This window comes from Myotis myotis, unplaced genomic scaffold, assembly GCF_014108235.1.
Source record: "Myotis myotis isolate mMyoMyo1 unplaced genomic scaffold, mMyoMyo1.p scaffold_m19_p_5, whole genome shotgun sequence".
Lineage (NCBI taxonomy): Eukaryota > Metazoa > Chordata > Mammalia > Chiroptera > Vespertilionidae > Myotis > Myotis myotis.
In genome coordinates this window covers 860,399-884,985 of record NW_023416357.1, presented here as the reverse complement: position 1 = coordinate 884,985, position 24,587 = coordinate 860,399, and the positions used below count along the sequence as shown (strand labels likewise).

General features: G+C 60.5%; 1 protein-coding gene and 1 long non-coding RNA gene across 2 annotated transcripts; one reads left to right on the top strand and one right to left on the bottom strand.

Moving 5' to 3' along the window:
* Positions 1 to 261: 261 nt before the first annotated feature.
* LOC118656639 lies at positions 262 to 14,855 on the bottom strand. Its single transcript, XR_004967649.1, has 4 exons — positions 13,108 to 14,855; positions 10,198 to 12,596; positions 6,382 to 6,794; positions 262 to 2,377 (listed from the first exon to the last, which is right to left on the bottom strand). It is a non-coding gene; the product is annotated as an uncharacterized LOC118656639 (long non-coding RNA).
* Positions 1,388 to 21,553, top strand: IL31RA (interleukin 31 receptor A). The gene is made up of 14 exons (XM_036310123.1): positions 1,388 to 1,442; positions 1,822 to 1,939; positions 4,203 to 4,372; positions 6,367 to 6,518; positions 7,563 to 7,728; positions 9,827 to 9,906; positions 10,809 to 11,025; positions 11,888 to 12,070; positions 12,767 to 12,868; positions 13,130 to 13,276; positions 14,833 to 14,973; positions 16,479 to 16,572; positions 17,452 to 17,530; positions 18,752 to 21,553. Exons 1-14 carry the CDS (start codon positions 1,388 to 1,390, stop codon positions 19,541 to 19,543), a joined length of 2,496 nt encoding a protein of 831 aa, XP_036166016.1. The 3' UTR covers positions 19,544 to 21,553.
* Positions 21,554 to 24,587: the final 3,034 nt, after the last annotated feature.

Sequence of the window (24,587 nt, the reverse complement as noted above, 5' to 3'; positions counted from 1 at the left end):
CGTGGAGCTTTTTACATTGCACAGATAATAGGTGCGTGTTCTCACAAGGAGGCAAGCCATAATCACAGCCCATTAAGAATACTTTATGTACCAGCATTTTATTCAACATTTAACATGGATAACATTTTAAAGATGCAAAACCCGCCTCAGGATCACCATGTTGCTCTGGAGTGTGGAATCTTTCATTCATCAATCACAGCCGTGGCCTCTGCCCCGTCCCCTCCCGGCTCCGTCCCCCTCCGGCCCTCCCGGCTCCCTCCTGCTCCGTCCCGAGGCCCCTCCCGCTGCGCCAGGGCTTGTGAGGGCGCGTCTCTGGCTCCAAGGTGAAAAGCTGAAGACAGTAATTAGACAGTGAAGACGCTAATCCCATCACAGGGAATCTTCTTCATGGACAATGGGAAATTGTTCTCTGTAGGTTTCAAACTCATTTCAGTCAACACGGTTGTTGGCAGAACAGCCTGTGTGAGGGCAGCGCGGCCCAGGCTCTCCCCGCTCCCCAGGCGTTGCCACTGTTCCCCATCGAGCTCATTACGGCTGCCCTGGGCATTCTCAATTTGTTCCTATCAGAGACGATTGCCTCTGTGGTTTTCTCCAGAAACACTGCGCGTGGAAGGGAGGTCCCTCCAGTGACCGCCTGGGTGGAGAACGTGTTGTTCCCTACAAGGGCCTGGCAGCTGCGATGCTGTTCCATTCGCTTCTTCCTAAAAGGAGGCATTGCTTGCCACTGTCCCGCGGCGCAGCTGGGACGGGAGGGCAGGCTCGGTGCTGGTGCATCCCACAGACCAGGCATCGCCCTGACCACAGGCTCCGAGGGGCGTGGGAGATGCTACAGGAGCCGCTGGAGGACAGGTACCCGGCCCCACGCGCTGGGGTGGCAGACAGGGGCGGGCCGGGGCCACGGCCACCTCCCTGTGGGCGCTGGAGGAGGCAGGTGTCCGGAGGAGGTCAGCTGAGGTGGCTCTGGAGGGTGGGTCACCTGCCAGGACTCGGGGAAGGACATTTAGGCGGAAGGAGCCCACGGACGGAGCGTGGGGTGAAGACACCCTGGTGCATGGGGGAAACGGTGAGCCGTGCGTTTGGCTGGGCACCAGGGCCGAGGCAAGGATGGGCTCAGACCCGCAGAGCTCACCCACTTCTCCCGGGAGTGTGTTCTCAGCACAGTACCTTCCATGTCACGTGTGGAATGAACTGTGGACAGAACAGTTGTGGACGGGTGGACGGAGTGAGTGTAAAGGGGTCTGTGTGATGACAGTCGACGCATAACATGAAATAAGATGGAAAAAAACAAGGGCTCAGGCGTGTTTGTGCCTAGGACTCTGCTTGCTGAACCGACACGGAGCCAGCTAACTGACCGAGGACACTCGGTTCTCTCCGCAGACGCGGGACCATGTGGGCCTGGGTGCTGTGGGCGCTCCCTCTGCTCTGCCCAGGCGGCCTGGCAGGTAGGTGGGCTGTGCGCCTGCTGGGCTGGGCTGCGTGAGTCATTGCCTTCTCTGGACAGGAATTGCCCATTGAGAGCAGAGGGGCACTGGGCCCCGGGCACAGGAGGGGCAGCAGGGGGTTTGTGGGCCCTGCAGAGGGGGTTGGGGCCGTGTGCACGTGGATGTATGTGGACGCATGTGCCGACGTGGTAAGATGGCCTGTCATATTTCCCAAGGGACGGAATGAGAGTCTTCCCACGGCCCCGATGAGGAGAAAATGCCAGACCTCGCAGCTCACCAGCCAACCCCGCGTCCGGTCGCTGTTTTCCTCCAAGCGCTCGATGCTGGCATGTTCCCACGCACTGAAGTCTGTGTGTGTGTGTGTCTGTGTGTGTTTCAGCTCTGCCAGCCAAGCCCGAGAACATTTCTTGCATCTACTACTACGGGAAGAATTTTACCTGCACCTGGAGCCCAGAGAAAGAAGCCAGTCACACGTGGTACAGGGTCAGGAGGACTCAGTAAGTGCAGGGCTGTGTGCTGGAGGGAGGGGAGGAGGCGGGCTCAGGACGTCTGTGTTCTCAGTGACAGCTTCTGAGTGGCCCCTGGGCATTCAGCAGGGTGACCCCTCTGGCATCCAGCCGCCAGGTGATGGCGTGTGACAGTGTGGCTGCTTGCAGCCCAGCTGACAGGATCAGACACTGCAGGGGGGAAGGGGGAGGGGGTGGCTGTGGTCGGGCTGACAGCTGTCCCCGGTCACACACAGGGGACAGATCTATTTACTGTATTCAGCTGCATTCTTCCTCCTCGTAGAATGTGTGATAAAGCTTTTCTTCTTCGGGCCCAGGACTGGAGGGAGGGTGCCTTTTCTGCCACCAACTCGCTGTGTGATCCTGTCGTCAGTAACCACCAGGATGAATTCCAACTTTTCACTGCCTCACACTTCCCTTGTTCAAATTCTATTAGAAAAATTATAAAATCTATAATAATAAAAGCATAATATGCTAATTAGACCGGACAGCCTAACGACCTTTCAGACGTCCTTCCAGATGAAGCTGCCATGGCAGGGGCCAAGGCAGAGGCAGTTAGAGCTTAGGGGCAATCAGGCAGGCAGGCAAGTGGTTAGGGGTGATCAGACAGCCAGGCAGGCAGTTAGGAGCCAGCAGTCCTGGATTGCAAGAGGGTGCAGGCCAGGCTGAGGGACCTCCCCCACCACCCTGCACAAATTTCGTGTACCAAGCCTCTAGTGTTATTATAATTCCAGCCCAAAGCCAGGCGACTTAGTGAATGTGGACAGGGCTTCTGTGAAAATTTGAAAATAGCTCAGGAGACCCACTGCGTCCTCCATGCTGCTGGGAGCCAGAAGGCCCCGCGGGACCTGTCACAGATGGTCTGTCATTTTTTTCTGCTTCAAAGCGAGCCTAGCGGCCCCAGCTTTATTCTGTTTGGTGTTTAAATGCAAGAGCTCATGAATCCTCCTTTTTTTCACTCCTGTAACTGGTCACCGTCTGGCGAGGGGAGCCCACTCATGTTTTACAGAAGAGGGGCCAGTGCCTGGCGGCCCTGTGTCGGTGGCGGTGGCAGGCGTCCCCGGGGCCCAGCAGGGCCTGAGAGGCGAGAGCAGGTCTTAGGCTCCGAGGGAGGCAGCCTCTCGGACCAGCCGCCTTCCCAGCAGGAGAGCCGCGCACACAGTGGTAACCCAGGACCTGTTTCCAACAACACCTCCCTGTAGACACTGAATGTGCAGCCATGTACATCTTCACAGGCCACAGAATCGTCGTCCTTTCTCCTGACCGTTTAGCCATGGAGAGCTGGTGCTTAGCCTGCGGGCCACGCAGGACGGGGGGGCGGGGGGGGGGCTGCCTCTGACCTCCCGGCTATGGTTCGCCCACCCCTGGAAAGGCCCAGTGGCCCAGGGGCCACGTGACTTCCGCCTCCCGTACGCCCTGTTCCAGGTTCTCCTCTCCCGGCCCCAGCCTCATCCGTCTCTTGCCGAACCCCAGAGCCACGTGGCTAGAGCTGCACCCACGGGGCAGGGGGTCCTGCTGATGTGCGTGCGGGCTTGTCCTGAGCTTATAGCTGGACAGAGTTTAAGTGATCTGTCTTGGAAAATAATTTCAGTGAGTTTTCTGAAAATAGTATAACCTATGGTAAATAATTTGATCTGAAAGACAAAGAATATTAAAAATCACCCCAAAGCCCATCACCAAAGGTAGCAACTTTAGCATTTTGATGATGACCTTTCCAGATACCTCTAAGAATAGTTATGTAAATGCACAAGTTGATATAAATGTGATTATTTGGTAGATAACACGCATCCTGCTCTTTTTCGCCAATAAGAGTATGGACATCTTCCCGTGTGAGTAAATATCGACGTATTGAAAACTATCATTTTAAATTCTATTTCTGTATCTGCCATCATTTATTTAACAAATCCTCTTTGATTCTTTTCTGTTATGAAGCAGTTCCCAAGGTTAGAATCTGGGATTCTAGGGGCCCATTCATCACTTGTGACCAATAGGAAAGGCATGACAAGGGTAGCTTGCGAGGGCTTGTGGGGCCCAGGGAGTCTCCGTGGCCTCAGCCTCGGCAGCAGCGTGCAGTGAACTGCATCTCTCCGTGGAGGGGAGGGAGGACTGTGCGGAGAGGGGGTACCACCCTTTGGTCTAACAGTTCTCAAGAGAAACCCAGACGGAACCTAACAAATACGCCCTTAACACGGTACGTCTGGCTGGGTTTCCACACTCTGAAGCAGCTCACACTGAGCCACTTTTTCCTCCCAAGCTCTTATGGACGTAAAAGTGACACTTGTGATTCTACAAGCGAGACCCCCACTTCGTGCTCCTTCTTTCCTCCAATAACAATCCCAGACAATTACACCATCCAAGTGGAGGCTCAGAATGCGGACGGGACCGTGGAGTCTGCCGTGACACATTGGCGCTTAGATACCATAGGTGCGTGTTATTGGCTACCTTCTCTGCTCTTTTCTCAAAGATACCACCTCCCCCTTCTTTTGTTCATCCTCACCTGGGGTATTTTTTACCACTGATTTTTAGAGAGAGTGGAAGGGAAGGGGAGACAGAAACATCGATGTGGGAGAGACCCATCTATCGGTTGCCTCCCGCATGGGGCTGGGGATAGAGCCTGCAACTGAGGTACATGCCCTTGACTGGAAATCGTACCCAGGACCCTTTGGTCCATGGGCTGACGTTCTATCCACTGAGCCAAGCCGGCCAGGGCGAGGGGACCTTTTCTTGATGGGGTGTTCATTTGGCTGCTGCAAACCAGACCTCTGACTGTTTCCAGAGCTCTGACCAGATCAGTGGAAGCACTTTCTGTGGGTTTTTGCCTGTTTGTTTGTAGTGTTTCTATGGGGGAACGAAACCTTGGAATTTCCTCGCCATCGTTTTGCTGACATCACTCAGTATACATCGGTTCTCAATGAGCAGTTCTGCGGGTGAAGATTAATGACACGTCTCCTGGGCGACATACTTGTGCACAACAGGGATTGTGTCCAGGCTGACGGGAGGAGCCTGGTTTCCTGGGAAGGGCGGGGTTTTGGAGTGGGTGCAAGTGAATTCCAGCTTGGCTCCCAGGAGAAAGTTAACCTTCAAAACCCCAGTGTTACCTTCTAACAATGAGGATAGCACCTGTTAGGGGGCTGAGAGGCGCTGCTGCAATGATGAGGAGCTGCAATTGGTGGAGCTTGTTTGGAAAGCAAACGGCAGGTGTGGGAGCCACTGACACATGTTCACACCTTTCACTGGTGGTTCTGCCCTAAGCGGCCTCAGGAAGCCACGGAGACCAGACAGAGGTGCAGCTGTCCCCCTCACTCACTCACCCAGCAAAGCCCCTGCCTCCTGGGCCAGGTGTTCATGCCGGCTCTGTGCCCGCACAGCTCCGCTCCAGGGAGCCTTACCGTGAGAAGCCGGGAGCACTGTGAACGCCCAGTGACAGAGACCAGGGCAGACAGATCCTGCTCACCCAGGAGATGGAACATTCGGAAGCTTGGAAACAATCATGTTTTGAAGACTTTGTAATGAAAGAGGGCGCATATGCTGATTGCATAATTTTATTTAAAAGAGGAAGCCTCGATCTAGCTGGTTGCTCAGTGGTTAGGATGTCGGACTGGAAGGTTGCAGACTCGATTCCTGGTCAAGGGCACGTACCTGGTTTGCAGATTCAATCCCTGACCTGATTGAGGACCAAGCATGAGGCAACCAATCGATGTGTCTTTCTCTTTCTCTCTCTCACCTCTCTCTCCCTCCCTCCCTCCCTCCCTCCCTTCCCTTCTACTCTCTAAAAATCAATGGAAAAGGAATTCTCACTCCTCAGGTGAGGATTTTAAAATTAAAAAAAGAGAAAGGCTTTATTTAGCACATTAATATTTTTTTTGAAAAATATGCCAAGAGTTACATAGAAAAAAGCCTGAAAAGATACCTGTGTGTTAATAATGGTTATCTCTGGTTGATGGCATTATGGATCATTTAATGTTTTCCTTTGTATTTTTCTATGTTTAAATTTTTTTGAATGAGCATATGTTACGTAATAACCAGAAAAAATACACATTTTCAAAGAGAAAGATTTGGGACAACAATGTTTGTGGTGCTCAGAGGCGAGGCGAGGCGAGGAGCTTCCCACGGGCACGGGCACTCCGTCCTGGTGCCAGGAGAGGCGGGCAGGGCGTGGCGATGGCGGGCCGCCCACTTTGCAGTCCACGGCCTCTTCTGTCCGTTCTGCTCCATTCGCCTGGCCCAGCAGCAAGAGGCTGATTTACAGAGACGACAGGGATGTGTGCTCCCGCCTCGGACGTTCCTTCCCCCCGTTTGCCATTGCACCTGCCACAGCCGGCACAGAGCACGCACCAGCACTTCCCCCGGGGGCGTTCTGCAGTTGGGGTAGATGCTATGAGCACGTTCTGATCCGCGAATATGATTTTTATTTTCAGTAAAAATGGACCCACCTGTGATTTCCAGTGTGAAACCAGTTTTGGGCTTCAAACGGATGCTTCAGATACAATGGGCCAAGCCTGAGCTGGCCCCCGCCTCTTCCGCGTTGCAATGCAGGCTTCGGTTCAGAACAGCGAACAGCACCCACTGGGTAAGTCATGCCACGGGGTGTTCCGACCAGGGCCCAGAGCGGAGGTGACTGGCCGCTGGTGTCGAGCTGGACTCGCTCTCTCTTCTCTGCAGTGAGAACGGAGACAGAGCGCAGCGCGCCCTCCCGCCGCCCTCGGTGGGAGCGTTTCCCCGCAGGCGCCTGCATGCTGAGCGCCCGGCACGTAGAGACCTTCCTTTTGCATCCACCTGGTTTGTGTCTCGCTGTGTTGGCTGCCAGAGGTGCTGGGCGTGGCATTTCCTTTTCTATGTTATGAAACTGTGAGATAAAATACACATTCGGCAAAGTGAGCGGAACCTAATATGCACTTAACAGACTGTCATTGTCAGCTTAGCCATATGAGCGCCTCAGTGCTTGTCAGCTCCCGGGAGCTGCTGTCCTGGTTTTCGTGGTCAGTACTTTGCTTTTCAGTAAGGGCTCAGTCTGTACTCCTGAACGACGTAGTTTGAGACATTATATAAATGGAATCCATACATTTAGTACTTAGTTTGTCTCTCTCGTTACTGTGCCTTCAAGACCCATGGGGTCATGTGATGGTGGTGCTCCTACTTTTCACGGCCGTGTAGTGTCCCGCTGTCTGGACACAGAGTAGACTCACGGCTGGGGTTTGCATACACCCGGCCTTACTGAGGTGGCATAGCTTTCCGCCAGGGGCTCCCCGCCCTGGACCCAGAACCATGGGAGCTGGGGGCTCCCCGCCCATGACCATGGCTAAGCTTGTGAGGAGAGGTTCCTGTGGCTGAGTGGGCGGGCGGAGCAGCCCCGTTCCCGGGGGAGGCAGGTGGGGTCTGGGACCCAGGCACCTGGGCCTCCTTTCGGGCCTCAGTTCAAACCCTGACGGCGCCTCCTGTTTGGGTGCGAACGGTCCTGGCCTGCGGGGAGGTTCATTTGTGGACGTTACACATGGTAAATGGTAGGATCCAAGCTCTAACACTCCTGGTTCTGTAAGCTAAGGGAGGGCTGGAGTGAAGAGAAATGGAAAGCTCACTGGTCTCCATCCAGCTCAAGGGCGTCTCTGCCTTGTAGATGGAAGTCAGCTTCTGGGTCGAAGAGACCGAGGGAAACCAAACCTACAACCTCACGGGGCTGCGGGCCTTCACGGAGTACAAGGTAGCGCTGCGCTGTGTAGCCCAGGAGTCCGCCTTCTGGAGCGGCTGGAGCCCCGTGCACAGCGGGACCACCGAGGAGGAAGGCAAGCGCCCCGACCCCCTCGTCCCCCTCTGCCTGCTTGGGGCGGGTGGTCGGGAACCAGGGAACCCCCAGTCCCGGAGCCGGGTGTCTGGGCCTTTCCTCTCAGCAGGGCCTCCCCGGCCACAGGCTGAGCCGGGCCCCAGGGCGTCGGCTACCCAGCAGCTTTCTGTCCCGAAGGCAGGAACCCCAGGACGTGTGAGTGTATAATACTTAACAACCTCCTGCGACAACTTAAAGGTTCTATTGCAGACCCCGGAGCTCCTGCTCACCATATAAAGGCAGGGCTGACTAATGCGGGGAAGAGAAAGGACCCCACTGGCTGAGGAGCCCCAGCCTGGCTCCGCGGGACCTCGGACAGGACTGTTCCCTGAGCCTCAGTTTCCTGACTATCCCTTCTCCACATGGAATATGTGGTAGAATGGAGTTTGTTGAGGTACCTACTTGTCAGTGTTAGTTTAGGGAGTGAGTGAAATCGTGTGTGCAGCCCACAGATGCCACCCAGTAATGCCAGGCTTCCTGTTATTATTTGCTCCCCCTGGAGGCCCTATCGCATGTGCAGACCCGCCTGTGGAGGTGAGGGGCGGAGCTGCAGAGGCTGACAGGCTGCTCAGGGCCCGAGATGTGCTGTTCTCTGTAAATCAGGAGCCTGTGGGGCCTGACCCCCAGCCGGCAGCCAGCACCATGTGGTGAATGAATGCGTTTTCCAGGGCGGCTCTCACAGGCCCCCGAGTTTCACGGGCTGGAGTCCCCGCGTGGTCAGGGCGGTTTTCATGGAGACAGGACGCAAGTCCAGGTGTCCTCAGGGCGGTTTCTCTGGAGACAGGACAGAAGTCCGGGTGTCCTCAGGGCAGTTTCCTTGGTCCCCGCTTGCCACACTGTGGGGCCAGCAATCTGGAGACCAGGTTCCCTCGGGGTCTTGTCTGCACAGCCTGCCTCCTCCCGTGGCTGTCACTCCTCCCGTGACCTCCTGGCCCCTATGGCTCAGTCTCCCGTTAGCTCATCGAGGTCTGGCCTCTCTCTAGTGTCCGTGTCAGCCCCAGGCTGTCGGCCAGGATCCAGACTCAGCCTGGCAGCTGATCGGTCTGCGGCCATGGCTGCGGGTGATCGCCGCCCAGCAGGTGCTCCCGTTCTGGGACTGGGCTCATGCAGTCAGCACTGCCCACCAGGTGGCCAGGGGAGCTGGTGCCTTCGTTTTCCCTCATTTTTTCAGGAAATGAGTGGGCGTGCACCTCTTGTAATTGTTTGGAATATCTAAGCGGAAACACTACCTGTTTCCTTGTGGATTCCAACTCGTTGAGTGCTGGGCATTTACCCGCGTGTGAACAGGTGCATACTCCTGTGTGACACTCGGCTTTATTGCTCATGCGCTTACGGCCCAGGCGGTGCGCCTCCTACCACTGTCCTCACAGAGACAACGTGGGCTCAGCCAGTAGCTGGGCCGGTCTCCCAGGAGCTGGGCCGTGTCCTGAGGAAGGAGCTGGAACTGTTAGGTTTCATGTGTGACCTCATCTTTATTCCACTGCGATGTATCTACCAGCCCTGCCAGGAAGGTCTTTATTAAACTGAAGACAGAGCAGCCAGTGCCTGGCCTTAGCAGGGAGAGCAGCGGGCTGGTTCCAGCCAGTCTGCAAGCCGCGGAGACCGAGCGCCTCCCGGACATCAGCCCTGCGCAGGCTGCGAGGTCCGGACCCTCCCCTGCCCCCACAGCTGGGAGCACGCGGCTCCATCGCCCACTTGCGGTCTGTCCGTTCCCCTGCGTGGCCGTCAGGCATCCCAGCTGGCTGCAGGCAGATGATCTCAGAGGAGTAAGATGGCACAGCAATCCAGCACTGAGCCATACGTTCCCTCCCAGGGGCTGATGGCACCTTCTTCTGAGCTCACGGGAAGTCCTCAGAACCAGGGCGGTTTAATGTCTTCCTGTGGTTGATTCCAATCCTGCAGCCACGCCGTTCCCACCTCACTGGTCACAGCAGCACTGATCCTGCTGTCTCCCCAAGCAATCCCTTCCATGGCACCGAAACCTAACCCTTCCTCCCCCTCCCCTTCCCTCCCCCTCCCCTCCGCCTCCTGCCCGTGCTGAGCCTGTCTGTTCCCTGCAGCTCCCCTGGGCCTGGACCTGTGGAGGGTGCTGGGACCCACCCGGGAGGATGGGAGCCGCCCCGTGAGGCTGCTGTGGAAGGTGAGTGCTCTGGGGTCTTCAGTCCTCGTTTGTTTATAACCTGGGTCTCTTCCACCAGAAACTGTGATTCTTGAACTTTGACCTCTTGAATTTCCTGCCCAAGAGGCTTTATGATGCCCCAGATCTCCCAGTGGTTTCCCAGCTCAGAGCCTGTAGGTCACTTTATAGGGCTAGGGTTAGGGCTAGGGTTAGGGTTAGGATTTAGGGTTAGGGTTAGTGTTACAGGTTAGGGTTAGGATTTAGGGTGAGGGATAGTGTTATGGGTATGGTTAAGGTTAGGGTTAAGGTCACCTTGCAGGTCCTGGGTTGCATTCAGGCCCTGGCCCTCTGTCCTTCCACGTGGAACATGGACCTCAGGACAGTGCAGAGGGAAGCGCAGAGGCACTGGCCGTGGGTGGGAGCCTTGTGGGCCATCTGCAGGCGGAGGCAGAGCAGGTGGAGGCTGGAAGGAAGCTGGGCCTCTCACCCAGGACTGAGGACTGAGAGCGCAGCCCATCAGGCTGGGTGCCTGGGTGCCTGGGGGTGGAGATACCCGTCAGGGCCTTCCAGGCAAGGGGTGACCCGCGGCCAGGACAGCCTGGGCTTGGCTCTGCGTTTAGCTCGTGTTCTGTGTCCATGTGGGACGGAGGGAAGACGCAGCGACAGGAAATGGGCACCCTGTGCAGGCCCGGCCCCCCAGCCCTGGGCAGGAGGCCCCGTTAACGCTGATGCCAAGGGCCCAGCACATCCCTCTCTGGCCCCAGAAGGGGGGGCCCAGCGCGGGTGCTGTTCACCCAGGAGGGGACCTACCTGCGTGTCGCTTGCACAAGAGCTGGCCTCACCCTTCTCCCCTCACCATCCATCACCGGCTCAGGGCCTTTCCTCTGTTGTTTTTGGCAATAAACTGGGTTTCCCGTGCTCAGAAGGCCAGAGGAGCCCCGGCCCTGGAGAGAGTACTCGGCTACCACGTCTGGTACTTTCCGGAAAACACCACCAACCTCACGGAGACCATGAACACCACCCGCCAGCCGCTGGAGCTGACGCTGGGCGCCGAGGCCTACCGGGTGTCGGTGGTGGCCTATAACTCGCTGGGCCAGGGTCCGGCCGCCGCCCTGCGCATCCCGGCCGCCACCGAGGAGGGTGAGTCCCACGTCACCTCCTGCCGAGATGCCGCCGTCCAGGGGGCCAGGGCGCCACGGTGGCTGCCTCTCAGTGAGGGTGACAGCCGAGGAGAGGCCGCGAGGTTCTGGTGGGAGGGGCGGCATCTGCTGACCAATGAGCCCCTGGAGGTTGGTCCTTCGGGCGCAGCCTGTGATGAGTCAGACTCATCAATCGCGTGACGCAGAGAGGCCTGGCCGCACGTTCCACGTGCAGCTTGTTCTGTCCAAGGTGTGGGCGCTGGCCGAGCCTGCACGCGGGCACAGTGCCACAGCCACACGTGTGCTCCGTGCCTGGGCTCTCCCGAGGCCCCCGCGTCGTGGGCACTGACCTCGTGCGCGCCCGCCCGCTGCTCGCTCCCATTCCCCTTCGCCTCCACTGATGACCCCGCGGGCACCTGGGCCTCCCCGTGGAGGTGGCGGCTGTGAGCCAGGGGCAGGGGAGGAGCCCCGGATTCGGGGTGGACTCTGGCTCAAGCTCCTGCCCCGCCCGCCTCGTCCAGGCTCCATGTCCTCAGGGGCTCCTTCTGGCCGCAGGCTGGCAGTCACTGTGACTTGAGGGCACCTGCAAAGGTGAGTCCTCGAGTCTCAGTGCCGCAGCGAGAACACCTTCTGGGAGAAAAGGGAAGATCAGAGGGCACTCGATCAGCGAAGGTGGGCGGGGAAGGGACCATAAGGGGGTGAGGGCACCGCCACGGGGGTGCCAGGGGAGGCCCTGAGCCCTGGCTGCTCCCCGGCTCGGGTGTGAGCGGCGCCGAGGCAGCGGGCGTGTGTGGCGGCGGCGGGCGTGTGCGGCGGCAGCTGCGGGAACGCATTCAGAGGCTGGTCTGCCCCTCTGCCCGCAGCGTTCCCGGGCGTCAAGGCCGTGCAGGCCCACCTCTCGCAGGACCAGCTGGTGGTGGCGTGGCAGAACTCCACTCCGCACGTGGACTCATGGAGGGTGGAGTGGTCCCCCGATCTGGACTCCGAGCCCCCCACCGTGCGCTGGGAGGCGGTGACCGGGGCCAGGAACTGGACGATCCGGAGAGGTAGCCACGCCCCCTGAGGAGATGTGCTCCTTCTCACTGTCTCCACGTCCTTCGAGGAGGCGCAGGCGGGAACGTGATGCCAGCACTTGGCGGGCTGGGCGCGCACTTCTCGGCTTTCCCAGCGCGGCTGGACGGGCACATCAGATAGCCTTCCCAGACCCCCCGACCATGTGGGTGGCCCCAGCGTTGGTCCATCTGTCCGACCGGCCCCTTCGGTCTGGCCCCTGTTTCAGAGCCGGCCCCTCCCCAGGGGCTTGGTGCCGGGAATGCCTTCCCTTCAGGGAGGCCCCTGATCCGTGTGGGACTGAGTGAGGTCGTAGCCGCCCACCAGCCGAACTTCTCCTGCTTACCGTCCTGCAGGGGAGACCTCACCGCAGGGACGCAGGCCGAGAACCGGGCCCAGGGCGTCCGCCAGCACAGGATGTGCAGGACAGCACCTGCGCCACAGCTGGGCCCGGTGGAGAAGGGTCTGTCTCACTTCTCCTTCCGGGGGGCCATCCTTTCGTCAGAGGGTGCAGCTTTCGTTCTAAGAATTAATTTAAAAATGTTAGGACAGGAATAGATGCTGGACCCTCTGACCTGACTTCCCCATTTTCCAGTGGGCATCAGAGGAATAGGAGAGCTTGTGCAAGTCTCTCAGGCTAGCATTTCCTATCTGCCACACCCTGCGTGTAATGCTTGCTTTCTCTCTTACAGATGAATTAGACCCTCTCCAGTGCTATAACATCTCCGTGTATCCAATGTGGCAAGACCGTGTGGGCAAGCCGTGTTCTGTCCAGGCCTACGCCAAGGAAGGCGGTGTGTGGGGGTGGGCCCTGGGGCTGGGGGAACTGGGGCCTGTCCAGTCACAGCCGATTTCAGAGCAGGAGGGAGAGGGAGAGAGAAACATCAATGATGAGAGAGAATCACTGATCAGCTGCCTCCTGCACGTCCCCTCTGGGGTTTGAGTCCGCAACCTAGGCGTGTGTCCTGACCGGGAATCGAACCGTGACCTCCTAGCCCACGGGGAGGGCGCTGGGGGCTGGTTGGGTGCTCACAGTCTCTCCCCTTCTCATCAAGCCCCGTCAGTAGGTCCCGTGACCAAGGTGGAGGGCATCGGCGTGAACACTGTCACCATCAGGTGGGAAGAGATCCCCAAACATCTGAGAAACGGCTTCATCCGCAACTACACCATCTTCTACCAGCCCTCGAGCGGGGAGGAGTTCGGTGAGCGGCTTCCAGCACGTGAAAACCCCAGGACCCACGGGAGGGGCTGCCACCTCTCTGCGTCCCTCGGCTCCCCTGGCCCCTCCGCAGATGGGGGCGGGTGCACCCCCGATTGAGGTTTTGGAATCAGATGAGAGGGGAGTGTCAGTCCCTGCAAGTCTGTAGGACCCGGGGGTTAATCCGATGTGCTGGTTGGGCTCGGACGGTGCGCCTCCTGGCAGCTCCTGGCTGTATTCCCGCCGGGCTTGCCAGTGCAGCGCGGGCAGACCCGGGCGCTGGCACTCAGCTCGGAGACGGCTCCTTGGCGCCACGCCTCCTGTCCCTGCTGAGTCACCTTTTCTGGGATCCACACTCTCTGCCGACACCTGCCTTCTGGGCGAGGCTGAGAGTCCTGTCGAGGCTGATTTTTGTTGTGATAAACGCACCACCTCACCGTTTGGAAGTGCACGACCACGGGCGTTGGGCAATCCGCGTGTCCTGCCCCTGTCTGCCCCTGCGCCGAAATGTGTCCGTCAATCAGTCCCTTCCTGCCGCCTCTTCCCGCGTCCCGACACCCACAGCACCGCCTGTCCTGTGCACGCACCTCGCTGATCCCATAGACGTGGAGTCAGCCTGCGTGCCTGCTGGGCCTCACTCCTTCCACTCACAGTCGTGTCTCCAGTTTGCCCGGGTGGGCGGGTGGGCGAGTCCTCGGCCTTATCGCCGAGTGGTACTCTGGTGTGGACAGCCCACGCTTTGTTTATCCTTCGTGGGTGGCATTGGGCCGTTTCCGCCTCGGCCACAGTGATGGGTGCTGCTGTGAACATGCCTGATGGGGTCTTGGCAGGAACGTCTGTGTGCAAATGTCTGTGTGAGTCCCTGCTTTGAACTCTCTGGGACAGAGGCCTGGGAGAGGGCTCCTGGGCCGTGCGATGCTTCTAGCTTAGCTTCTCACAGAACCAGACTTGGCGCCGCGGCCTCACATGCGCAGCGGCCAATGAGGACTCCAGTCTCCACCCCTTACCCACCCTGGCTATTGGCTGCTTAGAAACCATCATGGCTGTCCTGGCAGTACAGGTGCTGCCTTGAGGTGGCTTTGATGGGCATTGGTTGGCACTTTCTTCGGAACTAACCGTGCTGAGCATCGTGGCATGTGCTTGTTGGCCGTTGGTGTGCCTTCTCTGGAGAAAGTCTCTCCTGGCCCATTTCTCAGTTGTCTTTCAGTTATTGAGTGGTAAGAGCTTTTAAAATGTACTCTGGATACAAGTTCCTAATCAGATACCTGATTCACCAATATGTTTCCCGTTCTGTGGGTTGCCTTTTCACTCTGATAGTGTCATTTGATGCACAGAAGCTTTTAATTTTGATGAAGTCCAGCTGAGTCTGTTTTCTTCTGTTGCCTGTGTGTTTGGTGTCAGACTGATTCTTCCCAGCTTGCCTGCTGGAGTCCTGTAGTTTGGGTTCCTATACTGGGCCCTCGGTCACCTTGATAAGCTCGTCTTGAGGAAACGCAGGTTAGGGTGTGAGCTGCCCAGCCTGGTTCTTACTCAGTCGGACCTGCTGTGTGTTTCCTTCAGCCAAGACGGTCGGCGCCAGCACCCTGCAGTGTGGCCTGGAGTCCTTGACGCGCAGGACCTCTTACTACGTCTGGGTCATGGCCAGCACCAGCGCCGGCGGGTTCAACGGCACCACGATCAACTTCAAGACGCTGTCCATCAGTGAGTAGCCCTCCCGCCCCGCGCGTCCCCGCCTTTCTCTCCGGCCGTGGGAGGTGGCCTTGCCCAGGCAGGGTGCCCCTGGGAGGGTGGCCCGCAGGGTGAAGAGCCACCTGCTGGGGTGGGCACAGGGGCACCTGGAGGGCCCTGGGCGAGGAGAGGAGGGAGGGCAGGGATACCGAGCTGAATTCAGAGAGACTGGCCATTGGCTCCTTCCTCGCGGGCGGCCCCAAAGCACCTTGAGGAGGAGGTTCAAGCTCATGCCAATTTCACTCTCAGCCCCGAACCAGCTGTCACTCAAGACCGTCCCCTCGTGTCAGAGGTTACTGGGTGGTGGGGCTCAGAGGGGGGTCTTGGTGGAACGAGCACCATTGGAACACAGGCAGGGACTTACCCTCAGCATTTTGGAGCTTTTTAAGCAAAAAAGTACATCCTATGTTCTACTTCCCAGCATTTACATTAGAAACAGGAAGCAAGAAACTCTAATCGATACGGCAACAGTATCAAATGCATTGTAGTGTCACAAGATGGTTGTGAGGAACGGTCACGAGAGACAGAAGATGGGACGAGGAGGGAGGTGAGGGAAGAGGAGGGGGTGGGAGAAGTGGAAAGCCGTTCGTGTTCCCACCTCCCGGGGCCGAGAGCTGAGATGGAAGGAGGTAGTGACACGGTGCAAAGGAAGGAAGTTGCTGTCGCAGCTGATGGAGCTGCTGTCAGGGGCTCAAAAGCCTCTTGCTCGTCGCCTTTTCAAAAGTCTGGGAGCAGCTTACGTTCTGGAAGGTGTGGGTGTAGAATGTGTCTTTGCTGAGGAAACATGTTCTGCTCATGGACTAACGCTGCCTTTTTGGAGTTCTTCCTCAAATTGCTCTTTGCATCTTTTAAAGTCGTGTTGTGTGTTCACGCCGCGGGGCTCAGGCTGTGTTAGCTGATGGCGTTGTCTCCAGGGTCACACGGGGCAGGAGCCGGCCTCGGCCTGGGCGCTTCTGGGGCTTGGTCTGCAGAGGACGGGGCGCTCGGCTCTGTCCCCGAGCCCCAGACGAGTCCCACAGGGCAGCCAGAGTGCAGACCTCAGGCCCTGCCTGCTGCCCACCAGCAGCTTCTGTTGTTTTCAATGAAACCCAGACTCCTGCCCTGGCTGTCGCCACACCTGCCCACCCCACCCTCCGCTTCCTGTGGCTGCTTCCAGGCATCTGCACCACCCGCTGGACGCCTTCCCACGTCTTGGTCTTTCGGGGGCTCCTTCTCCCCACCAGCAGGAGCCCACGCTCGCCTCCCGCCTCTCCCTCTCGGAGGAGTCGGTGTGACGGTCTGAGTCTCCCGGGACGTGCCCGCGAGCGGGGCCGTGGGTTCTTGCTTGTTGCGTTGGTTTTCTTACCCGAACCGTGTTTGCTCCACAAGCAGCCACTCGGAAGGAAGCAGGAGGCTGGGCCTGACCACAGTGCCCGTCCACACCGCTCAGGGGGGGAGAGCAGGGAGGGGGCGACGGCGCTGACTCTGTCCTTCCCCAGGTGTCCTGGAGACCTGCCTCGCGGCGGCGCTGGGCGGGGGCGGGCTGCTCATCCTCAGCGTCCTGGCTGCAGCCTGTGGCCTCCGGAAGCCCAAGTGAGTGTGGGAGCCAGGCTGCTGGCGGGGCGCCTGGTGGGGAGGGCACGCCACCTCGAGGCGGCGCCACTCGTTCCCCGGGCACACGTCCATGGCGTCCCTCACGTCCACGTCCCGGGCTCAGCAGAGCTCTGACCCCACAAGAGGACTGTCCCCCCCTGCCCCATGCACCTGCCCAGGCCCTTCTGAGGCCGACCCCGTGTGAGCAGCCGCGGGCCTCGTCTGACAAGGCCACAGCTTGTCTCCCAGGCAGAGCCAGGAGCGGTGACCCCGGACCCGTGGAGTTCGGGCGCTGGCCAGCCAAGTGCTGGGCACAGAGGGCTCCTGGCTGGCGGGGCGGAGCCAAGGGCTGGCGGTGGGGGCGGGGGGGGGCGGGGGGGGGGGGCGGCTGGCCACCACCGGGGAAGGAAGCTGTCTTCAGGGTGCGGTGCTGCCGGGCCCCAGAGAGCCTCCTGCCATCAGGGAGCTCAGGGCTCCTTCCCCAGAGGCCTCCCATCTCCCCGAGCAGCTGGCAGTCATGGTCCTGCCCTCGTCAGCCAAGCCCCGGCAGGTTGTAGCCAGGGCTCCAGGGCAGGCTCGTGTTGGACAAGTCCCTGGGCCTTAGCACTGCTCTCCCCCGATCACCCTCAGAAGAAGGCCTTGGGGGGCTGTGGGGGCTGGGACGGGGGGGGGGAATTCGCTGTGAGGGGCAGGTCTCTTCCCCCAGGTCCCCGTGTGACTTGCATTTCACCCCGACACTGCTTCGCTTCCCCTGTCTGAGCCAAGCGAGCCGGGCTGCCCTTCTGTCCCAGGGGCCAGCGGCTCCCGAGCAAAGCCCTGGCCCAGCCCCGCCCTCCGTGCATGGACTCACCCTGTGTGAGCACCTCCTCTTCTCGGCAGGTTCAAACGCCTGTGTTGGCCGGACGTCCCCAACCCTGCGGAGAGCAGCCTGGCCGCGTGGCGAGGCGGGGACCTCAAGGTGAGCACGTGTCTGACCGGCAGCCACTGCTGGGCCGGCAGTGGGCACAGGGGCTGGGCTGGCGGAGCTTCCTGTGGGTTCCTGGGCTGGGAAAGTGTCCTCAAACTTTAAGGCAGGGGGTGCCTAGCGAGTGGCTCACACGTAGAAACCTCCTTTCTCATACGTTTTAAACTGAAAACGGTTCTGCAAATGTTAAGGCTGAATTCCTTAAGTAAAAATAAGCCCAATCAGATATAACCTTCAAATCCTTACCATCGAAACCTTGTTTCCGGCAGTTCTTGGTGCAGGAGGTTTAATATTAGCCTCTGCTTCAACTCGGAAGTCTCAGTTGAGCATGGCATTTAACTGCGGACATTGCAGAAATCACTTTTACTGAGTTATTTTAGTTATTGTTTTGATTTCTGTCTTCTCCCTCCTTTAGCATGACCTTTTTGTTTTCCTACTTATTAAAAGTCCCCGGGACAGTAAGTGAGTTCACAGGCGATGCTGCCCGGCACCTAAATGCTTCCTGAAGGATCTGTAGGTCTGGCCTCCATGGCAGCACTTACCTGTCTCTCGCTGCCTGGCAGGTGCCGGACTGGGGGCTGGGGGCTGGGCCTGGGGCAGGGGCGGGGCCTGGCCATGCACAGATGACGGGATGACATTGTCCTGCCAGGGGCCACCTTGAGTTTCGGGTGACGTGGGACAAGCCGTTGACTTTGTGATCATGGTTTTCCATATGAAAGCGTTCGGTCATGCTCTCCTCTGAGCTGGGTGTGCAGAGGATTGTGGGAAATAGCCTCGAAGTGTCTAGAACGGGGTGGGCAAACTTTTTGACTCGAGGGCCACAATGGGTTCTTAAACTGGACCGGAGGGCCGGAGCAAAAGCATGGATGGAGTGTTTGTGTGAACTAATATAAATTCAAAGTAAACATCATTACATAAAAGGGTACGGTCTTTTTTTTTTTTTTTAGTTTTATTCATTTCAAACGGGCCGGATCCAGCCCGAGGGCCGTAGTTTGCCCACGGCTGGTCTAGGGACAAGGTGTTGGAAGGCATTGTGTTCCTTCTCAGGAAAGGGGCCAAGCTGTTATGGATGGGCACACGGGCGTGAGGGGCCTCCACGCTGGTCTCTGGGGGGAGCGTGGGGCTTGGGCATGGGGTGTCCCGAGCCCAGTGAGCCTTGGGTTACTCCTCTTTAGCCCCCAAATGACCCCTGGGGGTGCCCCTTCTCTTTTCCAGGATAAGCTGCACCTGAGGGAGGTTGATGATGCCGTGAGCACAGAGGACAGGATTCTCAAGCCCGGGGCTGCCCCCAGCGACCTCATTGACAAGTTGGCGGTGAACTTCGAGAATTTCCTGGAAGAGGTTTCCGCAGAGGAGGCGGAAAAGGGCCAGGAAAACATCCTGGGAGGGGACAAGAATGAGTACGTGATCTCCCCTTTCAGGCCTTACTGTCTCCTGGAGCCACTCACTGCAGCCGAGGCCCCACCCACTGCAGCCGAGGCCCCTCCCACTGCAGCTGGGGGCCCGCCCATGGCAGCTGAAGTCCCTCCCACTGTAGCTGAGGTCCTGCCCATGGCAGCCAAGGCTCCTCCCACCTCATCCAAGGCTCCGCCCACTGCAGCCGAGGCTCTACCCACTGCTGCCGAGGCCCCACCCACTGCAGCTGAGGCCCCTCCCGCTGCAGCTGGGGGCCCGCCCACTTCAGCTGAAGTCCCTCCCACTGTAGCTGAGGCCCCGCCCACAGCATCCAAGGCTTCTCCCACTGCAGCCAAGGCTCCGCCCACTTCATCCAAGGCTCCGCCCACTGTGGCCGAGGTTCCGCCCAGAGAGCCCCAGTGCCTGTGCTCTGGCAGCTGGGAGGGCACCTGCCCAGAAGCTGAGGAGCGACTTCTCCCTTCTGCCCAGGGCCCAGGGCCCGCCTGCGCCTGCGAGGAGGGGGCGCTCAACCCGTATCTGAAGAACTCGGTGACCACCAGGGAGTTTCTCGTGTCTGAGGAGCTTCCAGACCAAACCAAGACCGCCATCTAGAGGCCACACCGGCGTCCCTCTGCGCCGGGCGACCTGCAGGGCGGCATCCCAGCTGCATCTTCACATCCATCCGCTCAGGTCTCGCCTGCCTCTGAGCGCGAGCCGCGCAGAGGGACCCCCAGAGGGAGGAGGGGTGCGGAAGCCCAGCATTTGTCCAGGAAAAGCCCTGTCGTTCCTTTTGCTCCGATAAGCTCCTGCGGAGGCCGGCACAGCCTGGCTGGGGGACGGGGGCCCAGTGGCCGGTCAGGGTCACGGCCTGGCGGCCACTCCTCACAGCCCAGGCACATTTTCCCGTGGCCAGGGCAGTGGTCTCGGTGGCTCCTGGGGAGGGTGATGGAGGGAGCGTCTCCCATCACCGCAGCCTCCCCGGGCCCCGGCCGCCCCCCTGAGTCCTCACTGATGTCTGTCCCTCCTCGCCACCCCTTACGTCTCCAGGTCCGCAGCAGCACCCCCACAGCCCCTCCGCCGGCCCACAGACCCGGCGCTGCCAGGTCACAGGCGATTCCTGGGCACGGGCTCCTGGCGTGGCCAGCAGGTCTGCCCCGTCTCCAGGCCACTGCCCAGCGCAGACCTCGTTCCCAGGGGCCCCTCTGCCCCCCGTCTTGCCCGAAACCCGGGGTAGAAAGACACCCCCATTTCAGGGGCTTTGCATTGAACCTCAGCTGACTCAGTGCCGGGCAGGCTGGTGGACACACCCTCAGAGCCTCTGCCCAGGACAGCTGCTGCCTCCACAGCAGGCCCTGCCTGTGCCCATGGAGCCCGGAGCTCGGACCCCTGGCAGTCAGGGCCCCCAGAGCCTCTGTGCGGACGGCAGGGGTCAGCTGCCCTGACCGGGGACTGGGGTTGGCGCTGGGCTGCAAGGACGCCAGATGCGGCTGCCGTGTGGCCGGAGGCTGGTGGCATGTTCTCCCGGGAGGGGCAGTCCCGGGGGGGGCTCTCGGCCACCCGCTCAGCTGTGCAGACACATGACTCAACGTTCCTGTCACTGGAACCGGTTCCTGGCCCAAGGCCCTGGCACTGGCAGTGATGTGGCCCCGGTGGGATTCCCAGTGCTCACGTCTGTGACTCGGGCCGTGTGTTTGGGGCCGATTCTGAGGGGTCAGTGGAGAGGCTGGAGTGTGTCCCAGGGCGTGTCTGCCCAGGGCTGGTGTCGGCTGTGCCTGGGGCCCCGCCTGCCCTGGGAGTCACCGGCCACTCTCTGCAGCCAGTGGCTGTGCCCTGGCTGTGGGCACAGACCAGAGGGGCTGCTGTCCCAACGCACGCTCCATTCCCCGCTAGCGTCTGCAGCGCCCGCAGTCTCCTCCTCCCGGCTCCCAGGACAGAGCGCTGGTCAGCAGGGAGGGGCCAGCAGGCACTGGGATCCCCCACAGCTCTGGGGCCAGAAAGGGACCAAGCAGAGGGTACCCCAACTCTGGGCTGAGGTGGGCTCTCCCCTGACCCCCACCCCCACAGTGTGACTAGGGCACTTCTGCGAGCCCCCTGCCCCCCAGAGTTCCAGGTGCCCTTTGTATCCCGCCGTTGGATTGTGACTTTTTGGGGGGTCCAGCCTGGTGCCCACGCTGGGGGCCGCCTCACACTGTGTGCGGGGTGGGGGCTGGGAGGGCGCGCCTGGAGGGAAGGGAGAGGGGTACTTGGAAGGGGTCCTCTCACCTTGTCCGTCTACCCATGAGGCTCTCAGAGCTAAAATCCAAGAAGTTGATGGCTGGGCAGAGAGAGGGGTGCAGGGCCTGTGAGTGGGCGTCAGGGGTGGAGCGGTTGCCTCTGCTGCTCCCCCATCTGCTACACCCTCTGCCTGGCCCTCCCGGCCCCTCTCTCCCTCCCCACCCGGCTTTGCTGCTGTCCCAGCGGCTTCTTTGTGACGCTTCCTTTTCTTTCCTTCCTTCCCTTCCTCTTCCCGTCGGCTCCCTCCAGCTCTTCCAGTCACTCGGCCGCCTGGGGGCTGGGAAGTGGGCGTTTGGTTCTGGGAGGTTGGCCAGGCAGCTTCCTGGTCAGCGTGACCACCAGTCAGAGGGCGGTTTTCCCAGGAACCTCAGGGCCTCGCCCGCGGCTGCGCCTCACTGTTGGGAGCCGAGTCCCAGGACACAGGCCGCTATAACCTTCCTGCCCTGGACGGGATCACAGACTGTCCCGTTCCCACGCCAGGCGGCCTCTGTGGAGATAGCCATTCGCACGTCTCTGCTCCCATCGAGACACGGTCCTGTGGACAGTGGGAGCCCTGCGGACAGTGGGAGCCCTGCGGACAGTGGGCCCTGCGGACAGTGGGCCCTGCGGACAGGGGGGCCCTGCGGACAGTGGGAGCCCTGCGGACAGTGGGCCCTGCGGACAGTGGGTCCTGCGGACAGGGGGGCCCTGCGGACAGTGGGAGCCCTGCGGACAGTGGGCCCTGCGGACAGTGGGGCCCGCGGACAGTGGGCCCGCAGACAGTGGGCCCTGCGGACAGTGGGGCCCGCGGACAGTGGGCCCGCGGACAGTGGGCCCTGCGGACAGTGGGGCCCTGCGGACAGTGGGCCCTGCGGACAGTGGGCCCTGCGGACAGTGGGGCCCTGCGGACAGTGGGCCCTGCGGACAGGGGGGCCCTGCGGACAGTGGGCCCTGCGGACAGTGGGCCCGCGGACAGTGGGCCCTGCGGACAGGGGGGCCCTGCGGACAGTGGGGCCCTGCGGACAGTGGGCCCTGCGGACAGTGGGCCCTGCGGACAGTGGGGCCCTGCGGACAGTGGGCCCTGCGGACAGGGGGGCCCTGCGGACAGTGGGCCCTGCGGACAGTGGGGCCCGCGGACAGTGGGCCCTGCGGACAGTGGGCCCTGCGGACAGTGGGGCCCGCGGACAGTGGGCCCTGCGGACAGGGGGGCCCTGCGGGCCTGGGGAGAGGTGCGTGTTCCATTCACCACCAGCGGTTCTCTGTGTCCGTGCCTCCCCACGGCCTGTATCTAGGGTCCTGCTCAGGTAGCCACTCACTGCACCCACCTTGCTGGGAGCCCCTGTAGCTCTGACTCTCGGGGTCACCTTGTGAGCCGCCATGTATCATAATAAACTCAGAAATGTGCGCTCGTCTGTCTCAAACAGGAAAACAGATTTCTGGGAGCAAGAACTCCGAGGCCCTGGGGGCTCCGGGCTCCGTGGTTGGGCCGCCGTTAAAGGGGTTTGTGGCCTGTAAAGTAGCAGCGTCTCGTGGTGCGTGGGGTTCATTGTTTTGTGGAAACGTCCGTAGCGACGGGGCTAGTTGTAAGGAGTGTGTGGTCTGTGCGAGGGGTGGGAGGACGGGGGACGAAGGTCGCTGGTCCTTGCTCCGCCGCTCGGCTGGGCCGGGTCAGGGGCGTTTCTCAGAAGCTCGGCAGCCCCATGCGTTCAGGCGTCCTGTCTGTGTGCGGGCCGGGGGGCCAGGGGCCAGAGGTCAGCGACCGCCTTTCGGGGTGGATGTGTGTCCTGTCCTCCCTGCGACTGAGGTGCAGGGCGGAGCCCGAGGCCACCAGGAGGGAGGCCTGTAGGAGGCGCTCATGGAGGCGCTTGGGTGTGACCCCCCAGCCCCCCAGGAAAGCCGCGCTCCCCCTTCTGCTGACGCTATGCCTCGGCCTCTGCGGGACAGGTTCCTGCTCAGACGCCGGAAAGGAGCTCCGGATGCAATGTGCGGCGTTGTTAGAGCTGGGGGTCTCCTGCTCCAGGGGACCAGGGCCAGACCAGCCTTCCCCCCAGGACCCGCTCCCCGCTCCCGCCACCCTCCCTGCCCTGCTGTCGCCCCTCAGGCCTGGTCACTCTGGGCGCTCCCGGTCCTCAGCTCTCCCCTCTCCCCGCCATGTCCCCACCAGCCCGTGGCCCACGGGCAGCTCTCCAGGAGAACTTTCTAGAAGTGGAGAAAGGCCACGGGGGACGGGGCAGGGACACCCGACACCAGCCCTGTCCCCTCCGCTCTGGGGCTAAGCTCCTCCCGAGGCCCCACCCAGACCTCGCTGGGCGTCTTGAACCTGCTCTGGAGCCGCTGCATTTGGGTGTTTCTGGGTCTCTGGCCCGTGGACCCGCCTTGTCTGCCACTGAGTCCAGGGTGCAGAGAGGAGCCGAGACGGTGGAGGCCAATGTCACCGCTGCCCGGGCGGAGGCCACGTGGGGACAGGCCCCTTCCTGTGGGCCATCGTCCTGAGTGGCCGGCTCCAGACACAAGACGCTGAGAGCGAGCCTAGAGGTGCCCACTGGCCCCCAAAACCCAAAGCAAAGCCCTGGGGGGAGGGGGCCGACCTGACCTGGTGTTAAACCCCAGGGCTTCTCTGCCCTGAGCCCTTCTCCACAGGAAGCAGCCTCGGGGAGGAAGCGTGGCTGCCTTTCCCAATCGATCCATCAATCCATCGATCATAGACTCAGTTGAGGGAGGGAGGCCGCCCTTGGGGTCGGGGCTTCCGCCAGCCGGGGGCCTCCAGGACACGGCAGGGTTCCAGGGAGAGGAGGCCGCTGTCCAGGCTGCCCCACCCCCACGGGAAACTCCCGAAGCTGACGGTGCCCGACGCCTCCTCCTGGACGGTTTCCAGTAACAGTTCACACTTGAACCAAAGGGAGAATGGACGCTCATCCGAAGGCGCATCTCCTGAACCCAAAGAAATAGTTCCATGCTGTTCTCTCTCTCCCCCAGAACCCAGTCCCCTTGGTACACCCACCCGCCACCAAAACCAACAATAAACAGACCACCAACAACCCACCCAAACGAAAACCGCTCAAAAGAGCAACCCCCACACAGCAACACAATGAAAGCCCAAATGAAACCCCAAAGCTGCTGATGTCCACGGCGTCCTGGAGTCCCCGCCGCCCCTGGGCCCCCTGCCCTCGGGCCAGAGTGTAGGAGCCTCTGCTGAGTGTCCCAGCTGAAGAGCCCTTGGGCTTTTAACTGGGAGCAGCTGTGGAGGGTGAGGGTGAGGGTGAGGGTTAGGGTTAGGACTAGGGTTAGGGTTAGGGTTAGGATTAGGGTTAGGGTTAGGGTTAGCGTTAGGGTTAGGGCTAGGGCTAGGGTTAGGGCTAGGGCTAGGGTTAGGGTTAGGGTTAGGATTAGGGCTTAGGGTTAG

What these genes read in the sequence shown, in the direction of transcription:
- IL31RA (XM_036310123.1), top strand. Translation starts at nt 1,388, where the DNA reads ATGTGGGCCTGGGTGCTGTGGGCGCTCCCTCTGCTCTGCCCAGGCGGC. An exon ending in CTGCCCAGGCGGCCTGGCAG is followed by an intron (nt 1,443 to 1,821) that starts GTAGGTGGGCTG and finishes TGTGTGTTTCAG; the next exon opens with CTCTGCCAGCCAAGCCCGAG. An exon ending in TGTGGCCTCCGGAAGCCCAA is followed by an intron (nt 16,573 to 17,451) that starts GTGAGTGTGGGA and finishes TCTTCTCGGCAG; the next exon opens with GTTCAAACGCCTGTGTTGGC.